This window comes from Equus quagga, chromosome 15, assembly GCF_021613505.1.
Source record: "Equus quagga isolate Etosha38 chromosome 15, UCLA_HA_Equagga_1.0, whole genome shotgun sequence".
Taxonomy (NCBI): domain Eukaryota; kingdom Metazoa; phylum Chordata; class Mammalia; order Perissodactyla; family Equidae; genus Equus; species Equus quagga.
Window position 1 is genome coordinate 26,862,900 of NC_060281.1, and position 15,564 is coordinate 26,878,463.

General features: G+C 52.0%; 1 protein-coding gene across 1 annotated transcript; it reads left to right on the forward strand.

Moving 5' to 3' along the window:
• Nucleotides 1-464: 464 nt before the first annotated feature.
• On the forward strand, nucleotides 465-15,467 carry CCDC167 (coiled-coil domain containing 167). The gene is made up of 4 exons (XM_046639059.1): nucleotides 465-547; nucleotides 13,297-13,391; nucleotides 13,586-13,638; nucleotides 15,116-15,467. Exons 1-4 carry the CDS (start codon nucleotides 506-508, stop codon nucleotides 15,217-15,219), a joined length of 294 nt encoding a protein of 97 aa, XP_046495015.1. The 5' UTR covers nucleotides 465-505; the 3' UTR covers nucleotides 15,220-15,467.
• The last annotated feature ends 97 nt before the right edge of the window (nucleotides 15,468-15,564 follow it).

The window sequence follows — 15,564 nt, forward strand, 5'->3', positions numbered from 1 at the left end:
TCAGAGTGGTAGGATGATGGATGCTGTTTTTCATTTATAAGTTTTCTGTCATGTTTGCAGGCTGTCCTTACAGTGAAACAAGAAAAATGAGTAAGAATACAAGACAAAAAGGAGGAATAGCAACAGAAGGTCATCATCAGATCCCAAAAGGCCAAGGGGCTCAAGGCGGGGCTTCCTGGAGGAGCAGCGCTTCAGGATGGGCCTTGAAGGTTGGAGAGAATTTGAATGCGGGGGGGTTGGGGGTAGGTCTCAAACTGGGCAGGGTGGTCACTACAAGGATGGAGGGCACAGAAGATGGGGTGAAAAAAAACACTCTCAGTGCTGTAAACTGGCTTTGAATTAGTAAACAAGGAGAAGCCCCACCCCTGGGCGGGTCATTGTCCCTCCCGGACCACCCACAGCCCGCCGCCTTGGCGACCAATGAGGGAGAAGCACGAGTATTTGCGCATGCGTGGTGCCACCAGTGGGCGCGTCCAATAATGACTTGGGGCTCCCGGCAAGTAACATGACTAAAAAGAAGCGGGAGAATGTGGGCGTCGCTCTAGAGGTGAGGGGAGCCCTGGCGGGTGGGCCGCAGGGTTAGTTGCCTTCTCCCGGCGGCGGAGTAAGGGGTCGGCCCCGCTGCAGGTTGGAGGAGGAGCCGAGGGGAGGAAGTGAAGGCGACGCGGGTTTGGGGGAGGGACGCGAGGGTCGTGAGAGGGCCCCATGGGGCACCCGGAGGTTGGGGAGCCCGAGGGGGCGCCAGAGGTGGGAGCCGGAAAGTGAGGGGACCGCCAGAGGGGTAGAGACATGGAGGTGAAGGGGAGCCCCAAAGAGGGCGGGACACGGAAATCAGGAGGCCCTGAGGGCAGACGTGTAAATAAGAGTACCCAAAAGGGGCGGGCACTGGGAGGTGAGGGGGCCCCCAAAGGAGTGGAGACCTGTGAATGAGGGGATCCCCAAAGGTGAGGGAGACCATACTGTTTGGTACGTTACTAGTGGCTTAAATATCCCCTAAGATGGGAAATTTTTCCTCTGGAGTCCTGAAGCTTGTAGTTTGAAAATTACTTTGGGAACCTGTGGGAATTGGTAGAGAAATCTGGAATGGTGGTGTTCCCATAGAGCTTGAAAATAAATTACCGCATGTGGAAGGGAAAGAGCACTGATGCATATGGAGCAACTGCTGGATGCTACTGGATTTGCATTCTCAGTGGATTCTCACTACACGCCTGTGGGATTCTTAACAGATGAGGAAACTGAAGTTTCAGGGAGAGCCCGGGTTGACTGCGGTGGAGGAGCAAGAATCAAGCACAGCTGATTTGCCTTCTAGTGCATCTTGGCTCCTGTGTTGCAGCTCCCTTAGAGCATGCAGGCTAAGAAACTTAAGAATGGTTAAGACTCATCTGTAGAGCTTGTTAAAAATGGAGAGTTGGCATCTCCCCCACCCTGAGTCTTTCAGTAGGACTCGGGTGTGCATTTTTAACAATCTACACACAAGCATGCTGATGCAGGAGGTTTTAGCACCACCCCTTGAGAAATATTGGCCTACTTGGTAGGAAAAAAAGGTTGATGGAAATGTGAATCTCCTTCTAAAAGAATGCAGATGGTAAAGTGAGATGGCGTTATGTAGTGAGAAGACCATAGACCTTACAGCCGGTATTAGGACATGACGAGCTGCTATAACAGAGAAACCGGAAAATGCAGTGGCTTCAAGAACAAGACAGTTTATTTTCTATCTAACAGGCTAGAGCAGGGATTGGCAGACATTGTCTGGAAAGGGTCACATGGTAAATATTTTGGGCTTTGTGGGCCGTGTGGTCTCTGTTGGAACCACATTGCAGTTGATTCTCATTATCTGTGGATTCTGTATTTGTGAATTTGCCTGCTTGCTAAAATGTATTTGTAACCCCCAAATCAATACTCGCGACACTTTTGCAGTAATTCACAAACTCAAAGCCGTGAAAATTTCCATGACCTGAGGCCCACGTAGCCAGCTAAGAAGGAACGAGGTGATGCTCTGTCTTCTTGTTTCAGCTCTTAGACTGTAAATGTGTCCTTCTTGTGGTCTGTTTAGGGCCATGTTTTTTGCATTTTTGTGCTTTTTGTTGGTGATTTTGCTGTTCAAAGTGGCCCTCGAGTGTAGTGCTGAAGTACTGCCTCGTTTTCCTCAGTGCAGGAAGGCTGTGCATGCCTCACAGAGAAAATATGCGCGACATAAGCTTTGTTCAGGGCTGAGTGGTAGTGCCGTTGGCTGCGAGCTCAATGTTAGTGAGTCAACAATGTGTATTAAATAAGGTCCCTTTAAACAGAAACACAAAAAACAAGTTTTTGTATTGATCAGTTGATAAAAATGTTATCAGAGGCTCACAGGAACCTAACCTGGTTCAGTATTTGCTAATTCATTGTTGGTGGCAACTTTACAGAACGTAACTACCATGAATAAGGAGAATCAGCTATACTTTGGTGGGCTATCTTAGCACAAAAGTAGACAGGATGTAAATTAATGGGTGTGGCTGTGTTCCAATAAAACTTTATTTACAACAGACAGTAGACTGTGTTTGGCCCATAGGCTGTACTTGGCCACCCCTTGGTCTAGAGTACCAGGACTGTCTGCCATATTCCTTCCATCTTGTGACTCTGCCGTCCCCCAGGGCCTTGTTGTCAGCTCAAGAATGAAACCAGGTCGCACCCCATTGATGTGTCCACTGGCAGGGAAAGAGAGAAAGTGGAGGAAGAGCACCCACTGTCTTCACACTCCTGGCCCGGAGTGCCCACTTTCCATTGGCAGAGATGTGAGCTGACGCGAGGCCTCTCCTAACTGCACGGGGGAGCTGGGAAACACATTGGTTGGCTAGGAGGCCGCGTGCCCAGCTGCAGCACCCTTACTGTGGAAGAAGGGGCCAGTGTGCTTTAGTGGCGGGCCTGCGGGCTCCCCGGCAGATTGCAGCGTACCTCGCAGCATGGTGTTGAGGACTGAATGAGACGCTGTGTGGAAGGTGCCTGGCACGTGCTGGCACAGGTGCATGATCAACGAACAGAGCTTTCTCGTTAGTAGCCTTTGTAGTTCTTTTGCAGCCTCCCATCATGACTAAGTCAGCCCTCTTGTTTAGACTTTCGTTTCCTCGTCTGTAACGTGGAGGACTTGAGCTTCACCGGGGGTTACAGGTTCACTGACCGTGGTGCAAATACAGACCACAGATGTCTTGTTTGGCTGACATGGGTTTTAAGGGGCGTGGGGCGTGTGCTCTCCTGGTGCCTTTACCGGTCACATTGGCCCATTTTTTTCCCCCTATTGATACCAATATAGATGTTTACATTTGCCATCTTGGGCTCTACTTGGATATTCTAAGATCTGAGATCTGTAACTGTGTGCCTTAAAAAAAGCTTGGCATCTGGCTGTCTCCCCACCTTGTCGCTCCGTTGCCCCCAGCGGATCTGAGTATTGAATGTGCACTGATGCTCCGTAGCAGTAGATATTGTCCTCTTATTAAAAGTCGTGTGCTCAGAGCCAATGAAGTGGTGATTTAATCAAAAATGTTTGTTAATCTGATGAGTGCAATAAAACCCCCACAAGTGAGTGATCTCAGCACCTGCAAACAGTCTCCACTTGTTATAATGAAGCAATTACTGAGCAGGCGGCGCTCACCCCCAGTGCTGGCCGGGCCAGCTGTACCGGGCAGTCACCTCCCAGGAGAGCCAAGCACCACCCAGCCTCCTCCACTTGTGGCTTCTCTCACGGCCTTTTTATCCAGCTCATTTGCCACCTTGTGAGATCTCTGAGTTGGAAAAAACTGGCTATGAGTTTTAGCTTCTGAGAGTTAATTCTGAAGAACGAGAGAGAATTACAGTTCAGATGAGAAATCCCCAGCTCCGGTACTGATTTTAATGTTGTGTGGGAGGAGGGGAAGGTTGCATTTCAGTCTAACCTGATAGAAGAATTCTAGCTGAGGGAGAGGTTGCATTTCAGTCTAAACTGATAGGATTTTGGCTGATGTAAAACCTGTTTTCGTTTTTTAATCTCTGATAATAATGACCTGTTCTGTGGTCATTGTACTTTTCTTTCACAGCTGGCCCATTCAATTTGGTGTCTTTAGATGTTTCAAAAGCCAGTTGGTTTTAAGTTAACACATGTGCAATATCTTAGCTGACATCTTAAAGGAGATAACTTGGTTAAATCTGGTCCCTTGGTTAAAAAGGACAAAAATGTATCCGTTTGGAAAGCTTTTGTCTACAAGTTACAGAAAACTGGCCTCAGTGACCTAAGCAACTAGGAGAATACTTATATTCCCATAACAAGAAATTTGGAGGTAGGTGGCTACTGGCATTGGTTCAAAAGCCCAGCTATGTCAGGGCTGGTATTGCTGCATTCTCTTAGCTGTTTCCTCTTAGTCACAAGATAGCTGCCACAGCTCCAGTCATCATATCCAACTTTAAGTCAGGAAGAAGGAGAAAGGAAATACAGCACTCTTGGTCCTTTTTATCAGCAAAGTATAAGCTTTCCCAGGAGTCTCCTAGCTGACTTCTGGTACATCTCAATGGCCAGAACTGGGTCATGACCATCCCTAGCTGCAGTGAGGCTTGGAAAGCATCTGGTGAGCTTTTCTAACATCTATAAGGCAGAGGGAGGCAAAGGAGGAGGGGTTGGGAATTGATGGTGTATTGGCCATCTAATAATATCTGCTATAAGGAGTAAAAGTTAATGGGAGTCATTTAAAATTCACTGGAATCCTTATCAGAAAAAGAGGCCTGGATCAGTGACGATTAAGGAGAGGTCGTAGGTCAAGGGGAGAAAATGGCTTAGGCGTGATGAGCACCAGGAGGAAAGGACAGTTTGTTTCGTGTCGGCCACTGCTGTTAGCTCCCTAAGGACAGCAGCACAAAGTGTGGATGGAGACAGGCTCACTTCTGGAACAGGCCATGCACAAGGCCGAGGGGAACTAGCAGTGTTCTGAGACAGGGCATAGAAGCAGCTTTAGTGGATTGTCAATAAATACTTAGGAATTGGCTTGAGTGGCTGGAGGAGGCACTTGAACCTTCACCCCTGACATCTGGGCCCCGTTGAGTGGTTTGCCAGTCATAGGTTAGGTGGCCACAGTGGGGCAGGTGACGGGATGCCACCTTGCTGGGGAGCTGCCCGGCCAGGGGCTGGCAGAAAGGCTCGCAGCATGCAGAGACTGTTCAAGGGCCACTGACCATTAAATGAGCCTCACCTGTCGCCAGGCTCAAGCGACAGGTCGCCATTGGGCAGGTGATTTCTCTCAGCAGCTTACGTCTGGCTCCGCTCCACTTGACGGGGGTCAGGAGACTAAAACCTCATTACCTAACGCGGCAGGATGTCAGCATGTGTGGAGTGGCTGTTTGCCAGCATCTTAATTAATGAATTCATAAGGCACGGGATGGATGCCAGTTCTTGAAAAGTGCTTTGAGCCTTTCAGCGATGAAGAAGCTTTTGCTAATTTATCAAAAAATATATATTGGGGGAAGAAGAGAAAACAAACCCCAAACAACGTTCTGGCCCAGGGACAGCTGAAGGCTTCAGGCAAGGACGGCCGTGCCTCTGCTCACAGAGCTGCTCAGCATGCCAGAATGTCTTGGGGTTGCATGGGCCTCAGCACGGCCCTCAACTTCCTGACCTGGGGCAGGGGTGACTCCCCAGAGGAAAGACAAGCCCCTTGGCTCTCTGCTTTTCCTGGAAATTGTTCATTGATTAAAAACTGGGAAGGTTTACCGTCTTCATCTGCTCGGCCCCAGAGAGGAACTTCTCACAGGGCCTGAGGGTTTGGGGAGCCATGGGCGCAGGTTTGTTTTCTGCCCCCACAGGGAAACACCCCTTAAGCGGTGTCAGAGTAATCAGCCCTTTGGGGTTTGAGGCTGGTCATCTGGAAAACTGAGGCCTGTGACGCCCGTGTAACTTGGCTGTGTGGCCTGAAGGCCCCAGATGGAAAGCCCCAGCGCTCTTGCCAGAGACCATCTGGGCAGGCCAGGCGTCTGGCTTCTTTACCCATTATAATAAACGTCCTGGGGCCTCCCTGACATGTGAAAATGAGTGGATTTCAAGAAATCCAGTTCCCAGGCTGCTGGGGCTGGAGATGAAACAGCTGACGCCACTCTCTGGGCTGTGAATTAGCAAGTGAATAGAAAGGCTTTGATACCCATTGGGGAATGAAGGGCTTATCAGGGCCAGCTAGCCCACCTTTTTCGTTCTAGAAACTGGATCTGTTTTGGGAATTTTGCAGGGTGCTTTTGTTTTAGGTAATTTGGGGGATGGTGCCTGGGATGTTTGTGAAGCTGGGAGTGGGAGGGTAATTGTCTTCAATGTTCCTGTCTCACTGTCTCCAAGCAAACAGATTTCAATCAGGTCCTTCCCTCATGGGGAGTATCGGTTACTACGTGAACAGAGACCAAGCAAAGCCCTTGTACAAGATTATTCAGAGTCGAGAATCTGTTGGAGCCAAATCAGCAAGCTTAGATGGGCTTCAACTGGGATGTGGAATAGCTTAGTACCACAGAACCCTTCTTTGTCATGAATGTTTTCATGACGGATTTTGGAGAAAGAGCTTGAAGTGGTGGAAAGAACATAAGCTCTGAAGCAGAAAACCCCAGATTCAGACCCCAGTTCTGCCACCTCCCAATTACACAACCTTAGGCAGGGATCTTGCTTCTCTGTAAAACTGGGCCAGTGCCTTCTCTGCAGAGTGGATGGAGACATTGGGTGGCATACCCGAAGCTGCCCACAGTCTGCCTAGCCCAGGGCGTAGGAGTGGAGGTGGACCCAGGAACTGAGAGCGGTTCGGAGCTGGTGCTTCTCTGCTTTCTCGATGCGGGGTGGTGGCTAATAGCACACACTTGGACTGCCCAGCTCCCCCCTGTGCTGGCTGTGTGACCCTGGACAAATTACTTCATCTCCATGGCCCAGGTTTCCTCATCTGCAAAACGGTGGATACTGATCCTGCCGCTCCCGTCATGGGGTTATGGTGAGCGCTCTGTGCCTCAGTGGAAGCGCTGACTACAGTGCCTGGCATAGTGCGTGCTACAGAAGTGTTGGCTGCTACTGGGATTGTTGTGGTCTAGTTTTGTATGGACTTTTGACTTCCGGAGGCTGCTTTGACTCATGCCGCGCCATCCAGACACATGGAACTCCGTGATTTGAGTTGGACTCAGATACCCCAACACCATGCTCTGTATTAGGTCTTGGTGCCCAGCAAGGACCTGGCCAGGCAGGTGGAGGCTCTGCCCCATGACCACTGCCTGACTCCTGAGGTTAACCCATTTCAGCAACTTCTGTCACTCAAGGGCAGAAGCTCCTGAGATCAAGACCAGCAGGACCAGAAACGACTTCCTAAACCAGAAAGCAGAGAGGGCTGTGTGACCCACAGCCCAGCCCTGCGGTGCCTTCTGCCCTTTCCCAGAAGAAAGTCTGGGCCTAGACAGTGGCTCCTTAGGGAGTGTGGAGAGCCCCCTCCCAGGCTGTCCAGTGCTTGTGGGAGCGCCATTCAGCCACCTTCACGAGGAGAGCGACAGCCTGTGGCTCGTTCTTGTTGGCAGAATAAAAGTTTCAAGTGAGGCCTCCTGCAGCAGCAGCCACCATCTGGAGCTGGCCCTCCTGGGGCCTGACCTGACCAGTGTGCTGGGCAGTTATCTGTACGTGAGCTGGTACTCCCGTTCCTGCCCCCGAAGAGGCCTCATTCAGGGCTTCAATTCCAGGAGGCTCCATACTCCTGAAAAGATGCCTCATGGGGATTTCAGAGAATTTTACAGTTTCTCTTAACACAGTAGTTTTATGGTGTATAGGACCCCAGGGAGACATCCCTAAAGCTCCAAGGATAAGGTGTTATTCCCCAAGTCAGGTGGCAGAGGGGATTTTGCTTAGCTGGCGCGGGGCTGCTGATGTGCTAGTGGAGCACCTTGCAGCACACAGCACTCAGAGCTGCATCTGAGGGCGGGGCCCTCGGGGAAGGTCACGGAGGAGTCTCTGCCCCGATGACTGGAAACGAAGAAGCCCTTTCTTCCCTTGGTACCTACCAGCGGGAGCGATGGCCCTGCTTGGCTGGGTTCAGGCCTCTGCCCACCTTGGCGCTGGGCTGACTTCAGATCTTCACGTTCTTCTGCAGGAAGCATCCCCACCTCTGTGGAGAATCCTCGGTCTTATACTTCTCTTCACTGAGCCTGCTCCTCTGCCCACTCGAAGCTGCCCACCAGGCCCCGATTCCCCAGTCTGTGCTCAGCTAAGAAAGGCAGCAGATCTCATCCTTACTGCGGTGGAACCCCTCCTGGGCCTTTCCTGTTCGAGTACAGACGTCCTGGACCCAGTCTCCAGGGCCTCCCCTGGCACCTTTAACTTCCTCCTCCTTGAGGGGTGCTCCTTCGCACTCCCTACCTTAAAAACCTCTCTCTCCCTCCTTTTCCTCCTCCCTTCTCCCCTAATGCTCTGCGTCTTCCCTGCCTGGGCTCGGACCAGCAGTCCCCATGGGCAGGCTTTAGCCGCTGCTGGTCTCAGGGTCAAGAACAGACTTTCCCACCAGGACACCCTGCATGCTCACCACCTACTTCTTGGTCCCCTGAACTGCTTGCACAACAGATTTACACAAAACCTACCAGGTCCTCAGCACTGTGAGCTTCCAGAGGCACAGTTTGCTAACTTAGAGGGAGCTCACACCACTGCCTTTCTGACTTCCTTGGGTCCCTTCGTAGCTGTGTTTCACCTACTGACTGTCATCTCAGTGACTCAGACACGATGTTCTTTTACCCTGCATAAAAACAGACACTTGGTCTTGTGAATATAAACATAATGCAGGGACATTTCCTAACATTGTGCACCACCGGCATCCACTCTCTGCCCCTGCACTGCCTGAATGAGTGCCCTGTGTCAGTGCCCACCTTGGCTGTTCCTATTTGCCTGTCACAGTCACAGCCAGCAGTATTGCCCACTACAGCTCCAGGAAAGTCCTGGCACCTGAGCCAGTCTCAGGTCAGCCACGTTCTTCCTGCCAATTGATCCTCTGTCTGGCCTGTCAGGCAAGAGTCCTGGCAGCCTCCTGGCCTCCAGAGTATAACCTTCTCCTCCCATTGGAGTTGGTCCGATCTCTTTGATGGGGCCTCTTTCTGCCTTAGTCCTAGGACTTTGCACTCCTGCTCCCAGCTTAGCTGGATGCCAGGCCCCGTAGAGCTATGGTGTGGCTGAATCCAGTCTCCAACTGCTAGGCTCCACTTGCTGTTCCAGGTATCCTCAGATGCCCACTGGTGCCCAGACCACACATGAGTCTGTTCTGCCCTTGGACACTGCTCTAGGCCTCTCATCCTCGGGTTCCACCAGGCCCAGCCTCTACAATTTGGTGCTGGTTCCAGACCAGCGGGCTTCATCTCCGGGCAGGATCATGAGGTTCCCAGCATGCTGGGTCCTGAGCCAGCTAGATGCACTGGCCTGTAGAGGGGTTGCTGTTCTGATGGTTGATCCTGCAGCCCCCTTCCCGACCCCGCCACTGAATCCCTCCATAGACTCAGATGGCCGTATCCGAGCCAAAGGGGCTCCCCTTCCCACCGCTGCCAGCCAGTGACCAATGGAGATTTCTGTCCATCGCACACCCTCACTTCTACCTCTTTCTCTTGCCACAAATTAACTCAGTTTTCTTTTTATTCCACAAAGATCCAGTGAAAACCTTCTCTGATAACGATAGCATTTACTGAACTCTTACTATGTCTTAGGCACTCTTCTAAGCACCTTACTACACATATTGCCTCATATCATCCTAACAACTCTTTGAAATATGAAACATTATTATCTTTGTTTTACACGTGAGTAAACTGAGGCACCGAATTAAGGAAGTCACCTAGATATCGGCAAGTGAGCGGCAAGCTGAGCACCTGATTAGAGCCCACACTCCTTACTACCACACTTTTCAGGACCCACGATTTCAGGCTTCTAGGCATTTGGCTCCCAACTGTTTGCTCAGCTCTGACCCTTATGCTTCTAGAATCTTCTTGACATTTGTCTCCTTATTCTGGTCCTAACCCCTGCCTTCTCTCCTGGTCCTGGCTATCTTGTCCTCCATTGCTTTTAGCCTGGTGGCAGAGAGAAAGCTAACCAAGGACTATATATTTGCACTGGGGAATCCACAAAGTATATAATGCATGTGCATGTCATTGAGAGTTGACTGAAAATCCAACTAGGAGCTTCCTTTAAGGCCCGCTTTCTGAGTCCTCTCCCCCATTTCTGGGCCCATCTTACTGAGCCAGCTTCACTCTGTAGTCGCCACTCTTGACCCCAGTCACAACTAAAAGATGCTTCATGACCCTCCCTGCCTTCTCTGCAGCCAGGAGCTCACCTGGAATCTTTGTACCCATTGTTACAGCTGCCCGAGAGCTGGCTTCCGCCTCAGCAAATGCTGCAGGGTGTTTGACTGCAGGCGGGGTCACCTTCTGAGGATGGGTCTGTGACCTACGGAAGAGCCTCCTGACAGTCTCAGCCTCTCCTCACTCAGCCCACATCAAGCAGCTGGGTTATAAAGAAGGGAACTTGCTATTTAGAAGGGAATCAGAGAGAGCTGTCAGCAGGACATAAATATTCATAGAGGGAGGTTAGAGCTTGAGTCCCTAAAACCTTGATTTGTGTTCGTCCATTTAAGCCTCATTAAAAAGTGGTAAATGAAAGTGGGGATATTCAGTGGAACTGCAGATAAATTGGGCTTGTTCAGATAAAGGCCTCCGACTGCCAGCTCTGCAGGCCCTGCCCAGAGCGTGACAGCAGACTGGCTTGGCCACTTGGGGTTTGCCAACCTCGATTTAAAGATTTTGCTTAGCATGAGTTCCTGGCCTTGCTCTGAGCCAATTACCACTTGTTCGGGCACCTGGTAGCCTTTCAGAAGTGTTTAGGGTTGGAAATCCCCAACTTGCTTCCAGAATGACACGCAAACCACGGCCTGGCCCAAGGGGTGACAGGGAGAAATCTAACCTAGGACTAAGACTTGCATTGGGTAATCCACAAAGTACGTAATCTGTGTGCATGTGTAGTTACTTCTCCTCCTAGCTGCTTCCAGGTTCTGTGAACACACGGGGAGTGTTTCAGACTCCAGTTGCTACATGAGGCCTAAATCCATCCCCAGCCCCTTGGCCCCACACCCAGCCCTACCCATTCCTCCATGGCTACAACCACAAAGACTGCAGCTGGCCAGGCCTTGTGATGGCCACAAAGAGGAGACTGATGGCCACCATGCCTTCTAGGACAGGAGTGCCAAAGTCAGGCATCCTTAGAGGCCAGGCAGTCACATAAGTGGAATGAGCCAATCTGGGCTAGACGTGACCCCCGGGCTGCAGGTTTATACTGTCTGCCCTGGGGGCTCCCAGAGTTTGGGAAGATGAGGTTTGGACATCCATAGCTAGGATGACAGTGTGCACTCAGCCTCATGAGAGGAGGACTGATTAATTTGCCAGGGGAAGGAAGCAGTACCCTTCCAGCCAAGGGCAGCAGAGAAGGCCTTATGGAGGAGGGAGAGCTTTAAGAATTACCCTTTGTTTGGGACCCAATATAGCATTTGGTACCCTGATTGTGGTTTCTGTACCATGGATGGAAACAGCAAGTCTAAGGGTGCTGAGGGGCTGGGCTGTGTGTTGGGGGTGCTGCTGTGAAGGGTGGGCCACATGGTGGCCTGAAACACCTGGTCCTCCCGGTTTGGCTCCACGAACAGTGGCATCAGGCTGTTGCTGTTCCCTGAGCCTGGCTCCCCAGTGTTCATTTCTCTACAGCACAGGTTCCAGGACAGGCTTTGGCCTCCCCAGGTACAGGCCCCAGCTCCTGTTCCCAGGACAGCCCTCCCTTTGGTGCCCATTAGCAGGGAAATGCCACAATTAACCAGGCAATTAACTCAAGGCTCTGCAGTTGCTCCCTCCCACAGGGCCTGTCTTCCAGCGCTGGAGTTGGCAGTGGGCTGGGGCTGCAGGGAAGGGGAGAGATGGTGTGTCATTTGGGGTGGGCACTGGGATGAGGGAAAGTGGCTGACCCAGAGGTGGCCAGGATGGGTACTGGCCAGGGAGAGGGGGCAGAAGGCCCAGAGACTTCAAGTGCAATTCTCCTGACACTGGCCCCAGAACACCTGCCTGGGACTCTGGGAGTCATACTTGCAGTCATTGATTGCAGTCTCTGCAGGGGCTACTCCAGAAGGGAATGGAGCAGAGAATCAGCTGAGACCTATAAGGAGAGGGGTACTCCACTCTCACCCCTCAGAAAAGTCATTCCATTTGGGGGCCTGTTCTCCCATTTGTGAAATAAAGGTCACATTTGCTATTGCTCCCAGGGATGTGGTGAGAATGAATAAAGTCAGATGGAAAATCGAGTATTATGGGGACCCAAGGCACTGTTGTCAGCCGCTGTGAGGGACACAAGGCCCTCTGAACCTTCCCACCCGCTGAAATCTAGGCTTCCGCCAGCAGGGCAGAGGTGCAAGCAGAGCAGGCCCAGAGAGGTGGCCATCAGACAGACGTGGAGACAGATGGACAGACAGATGAACTTTCACAGCCAAATGTGTGATACCAGGACCCAGTTTTGGATGATCCAGTCTAGTATTTTACAGAATTATTTTCCCACAACTCAAATGGTTTCCCCAAGAACACATCTCTGAAACTGTGATCAAAACAAATGGGGGAACTGATCCCTCTGGCAAGCAGCCTTTCAGGAGCTTAGCTATTTTGCCCCACCTGTTACAGCTACCTTGATGATGGGCAATGTTTTTGCACAAGAATCAAGTCAAAAAGAACTAGAAGTGTTTTTCAGCTGCATTTTTTATACTAATTTTTATTGATTCTCATGGAAAAATGTATATTTTTACAACTTAGACTACTTTAAGATAAGTGTGTCAATGCAAAAAGTTCTTCTGTGCTTTGGCCCCCAGATGTCTAATCACTGCCCCACACTGTGGAGTGCCGTGGAAAGGCAGAGCCTCCCGCAGCATCTCGTTTCTTTCTATGACAGGCCTGTGTGGCGCGCGCCTACACGCTCGGAGCTCTGCTTGCTCCTGTTTGTGCTCCAACTGGGGTGTGTGCTGGGGAGACAGCTGACTGAGGGGCTGCTCCTATCTGTCCCCAACCCATGCTTTACTGGGAGGGTCAGGGCAACTGTGAGGACCTGAGCAACACCCATAGCCATTTCCAGTGGGGCCCAGGCTGCAACAGGAGGAGGTAGAGGACGGCAAAACAGTGATGCTGGGCGGAGCAGGGGCTGTCCGAGAAGCCTCCTAAAGGCTCCCTCCTCCCCATCCCGGGATCCCAACTGTTTTGAGATTGAAAAGCTCTGCTACCCATCTCTGCCGGGCATGCCATATGTTTCAGATCGATGGGCTGGAGGAGAAGCTGTCGCAATGTCAGAGAGCCCTGGAAGCTGTGAACTCTAGGCTCCATGGGGCCGAGCTGAGCCCAGAGGCCAGGTAATGCTCCTGCCCCCACCCTCCTCTGGCCCCTCACACATATCCTGGAGCCTTGGCCCTGAGCTTCCATCCCCCCCTTCCTACCCCCGCCACTGGAGACCTGGGCCCTTGTCCAGCCTGCCCTGGTGTGCCAGCTGCCCTCAGGTGGAAAGAAGGAAAAGGGCTTGAGCCATAGAACTCCTTCCTGCTCACAGGAGGTCTCTGGAGAGGGAGAAGAACAGCCTGATGAACAAAGCCTCCAACTATGGTAAGAAAGGGCCTTCTGTTCCCAGCCCTACTCCCTAGTCCCAGGGTCAGGAGGGGCAGACGCCCAGGGAGCCCACAAGGTCATGGGGATCAGGGAGGTTCTTCAAGAGGGAGCAGCCCCTAGGAGGATGCAGGAACCCACTGTAGGCCTAGCAGCCTGGAAGAAGAGCAGGTTCGTTCCTTTGTTTCAAGGGAGATGGAGAGCCTGTGGGATGAAGGCATATGGCTGTAGCTGAGCCCAGTCCAGAAGAGACTCCCACATCCACCCTGGCTTGGGAGGTCTGTCCTCCCTGCCCCCTTCTCCCAAACCTCCACTCCCTCCCATGAAAACTCTGCGATGGGAGTGGGGACTGGAGGGGCCAGAGTGAAGAAGGATGAACCGCCCATTTGGGTGCGGGGGTACAAGGGCTACTGTGGGTGGAGCAATGCTGCCACCTTCTGGGCGCTTGGGGCAGAGCAAGGTAGAGCCCAGGCAGGACATGGAGCTGGAGGGAGGCTGCTGGATCCACCCCAACCCCACAGCCTGGGTGGGGAAATAATCTGCAGAGGCTCCTCAGAGTTGTCTGTTATTCTCTCCCTGAGGGCCAGACCTAGCCAAGAATCAGCTCCAGAACAGTCTAGATGGCAGGAAACCTCCCACAGGGACCAGTTTAAATCAATACTGTAAACACACACACCTGCACATCTACCTGCACCACGGGCTCAGTCTGGCCGCCCAGAGCTGGTCTGTAGGTCTTTCCCCACTCCCTCACACTAGTAGGAGTAGGACATACATCCTCCCTCAAGCCTAGCAATTTTCACACAAAACCGCAGCATCGCTGCTCAGTTTAGCCCTCATAGAGCACCAGTCGCCTGCGTGTCACACAAGGGGATGACTGGGTACAGTGTGGCTGTACAGTAGCAGGACTGGCTTCCTCTAGAGGTGAGCCCAACTACCTTGTGGGCACAAACTGCCTCCTCTTAGCAACCCTAGTTCCGGCTTAGCTGGGCATCCAGCAGAGGGCAGGACTGGAAGCACTGGTGGTGAGGCCCCACCCTGCACCTACTCCAGTGTCAGGCCCAAGGTGGTCTCAGCTGCTCTGAGTTCCTAGTTGGCCAGAGGGGACATCCTGGAAGGATGAGCACCACAGAGCCCACCAGTGACACGTCAGAGGACTCACACCTGGTGATGCCACACCACCACCTAGCTTGGCTTTCAGGGGTGGCCTTTTTGGTGACCCCCTCATATATTCCATCCTCAACTTCAACTGCATTTGAAGAAAAGTGGTTGAGCAGCATTGGGTGTTCGGACATTTTTGGACAGGGATCTGTAGCCAAAAGGTTGTGAGGATCTAGGCAGATCAAAGACAGAGCCATTTTTATGAATAAGGAAGTGGCTGGGAAGGAACACCTGCCCTCAGCACTGTGTGTACCCATTGGTGGGAGAGGAGAAGGCAGATGAGCCCAACCTACCTGTCTACCACCCTGTTTCCTCCCAGAGAAGGAGCTCAAGTTGCTTCGGCAGGAGAACCGGAAAAACATGCTTCTGTCTGTGGCCATCTTCGTCCTCTTGACCCTTGTCTACACCTACTGGACCATGTGAGCCTGAGATTTCTCCAGTCAGCACACGTTTCCCCTCAGCTCCCTGGTCACTACCAAGCAGGCCCTTCAAGCCTTAGGAGGACCAAGGTACAGGGGCATTTCTCCCAGACCCAGACACTGGAGCAAGGCTTCCCGTCAGCCCAGCCCCTCTTGCCTCCTGGTCCTGCTATGGGGCCTGGGTCTCCAGAAGGACTGTGTGCTGGCCCCTCCCTTAGCCCAAGGGAATGGCAATAAAGAACATCCACGCTGTTCCTGTCTGCTGAGTAAATGTCATGGTCTGACTGCAGCTGGGGGGCGGTGGGGGCGGCAATCAGGAATGAAGGAAGAAATGTTCGAGAGAAAGCTC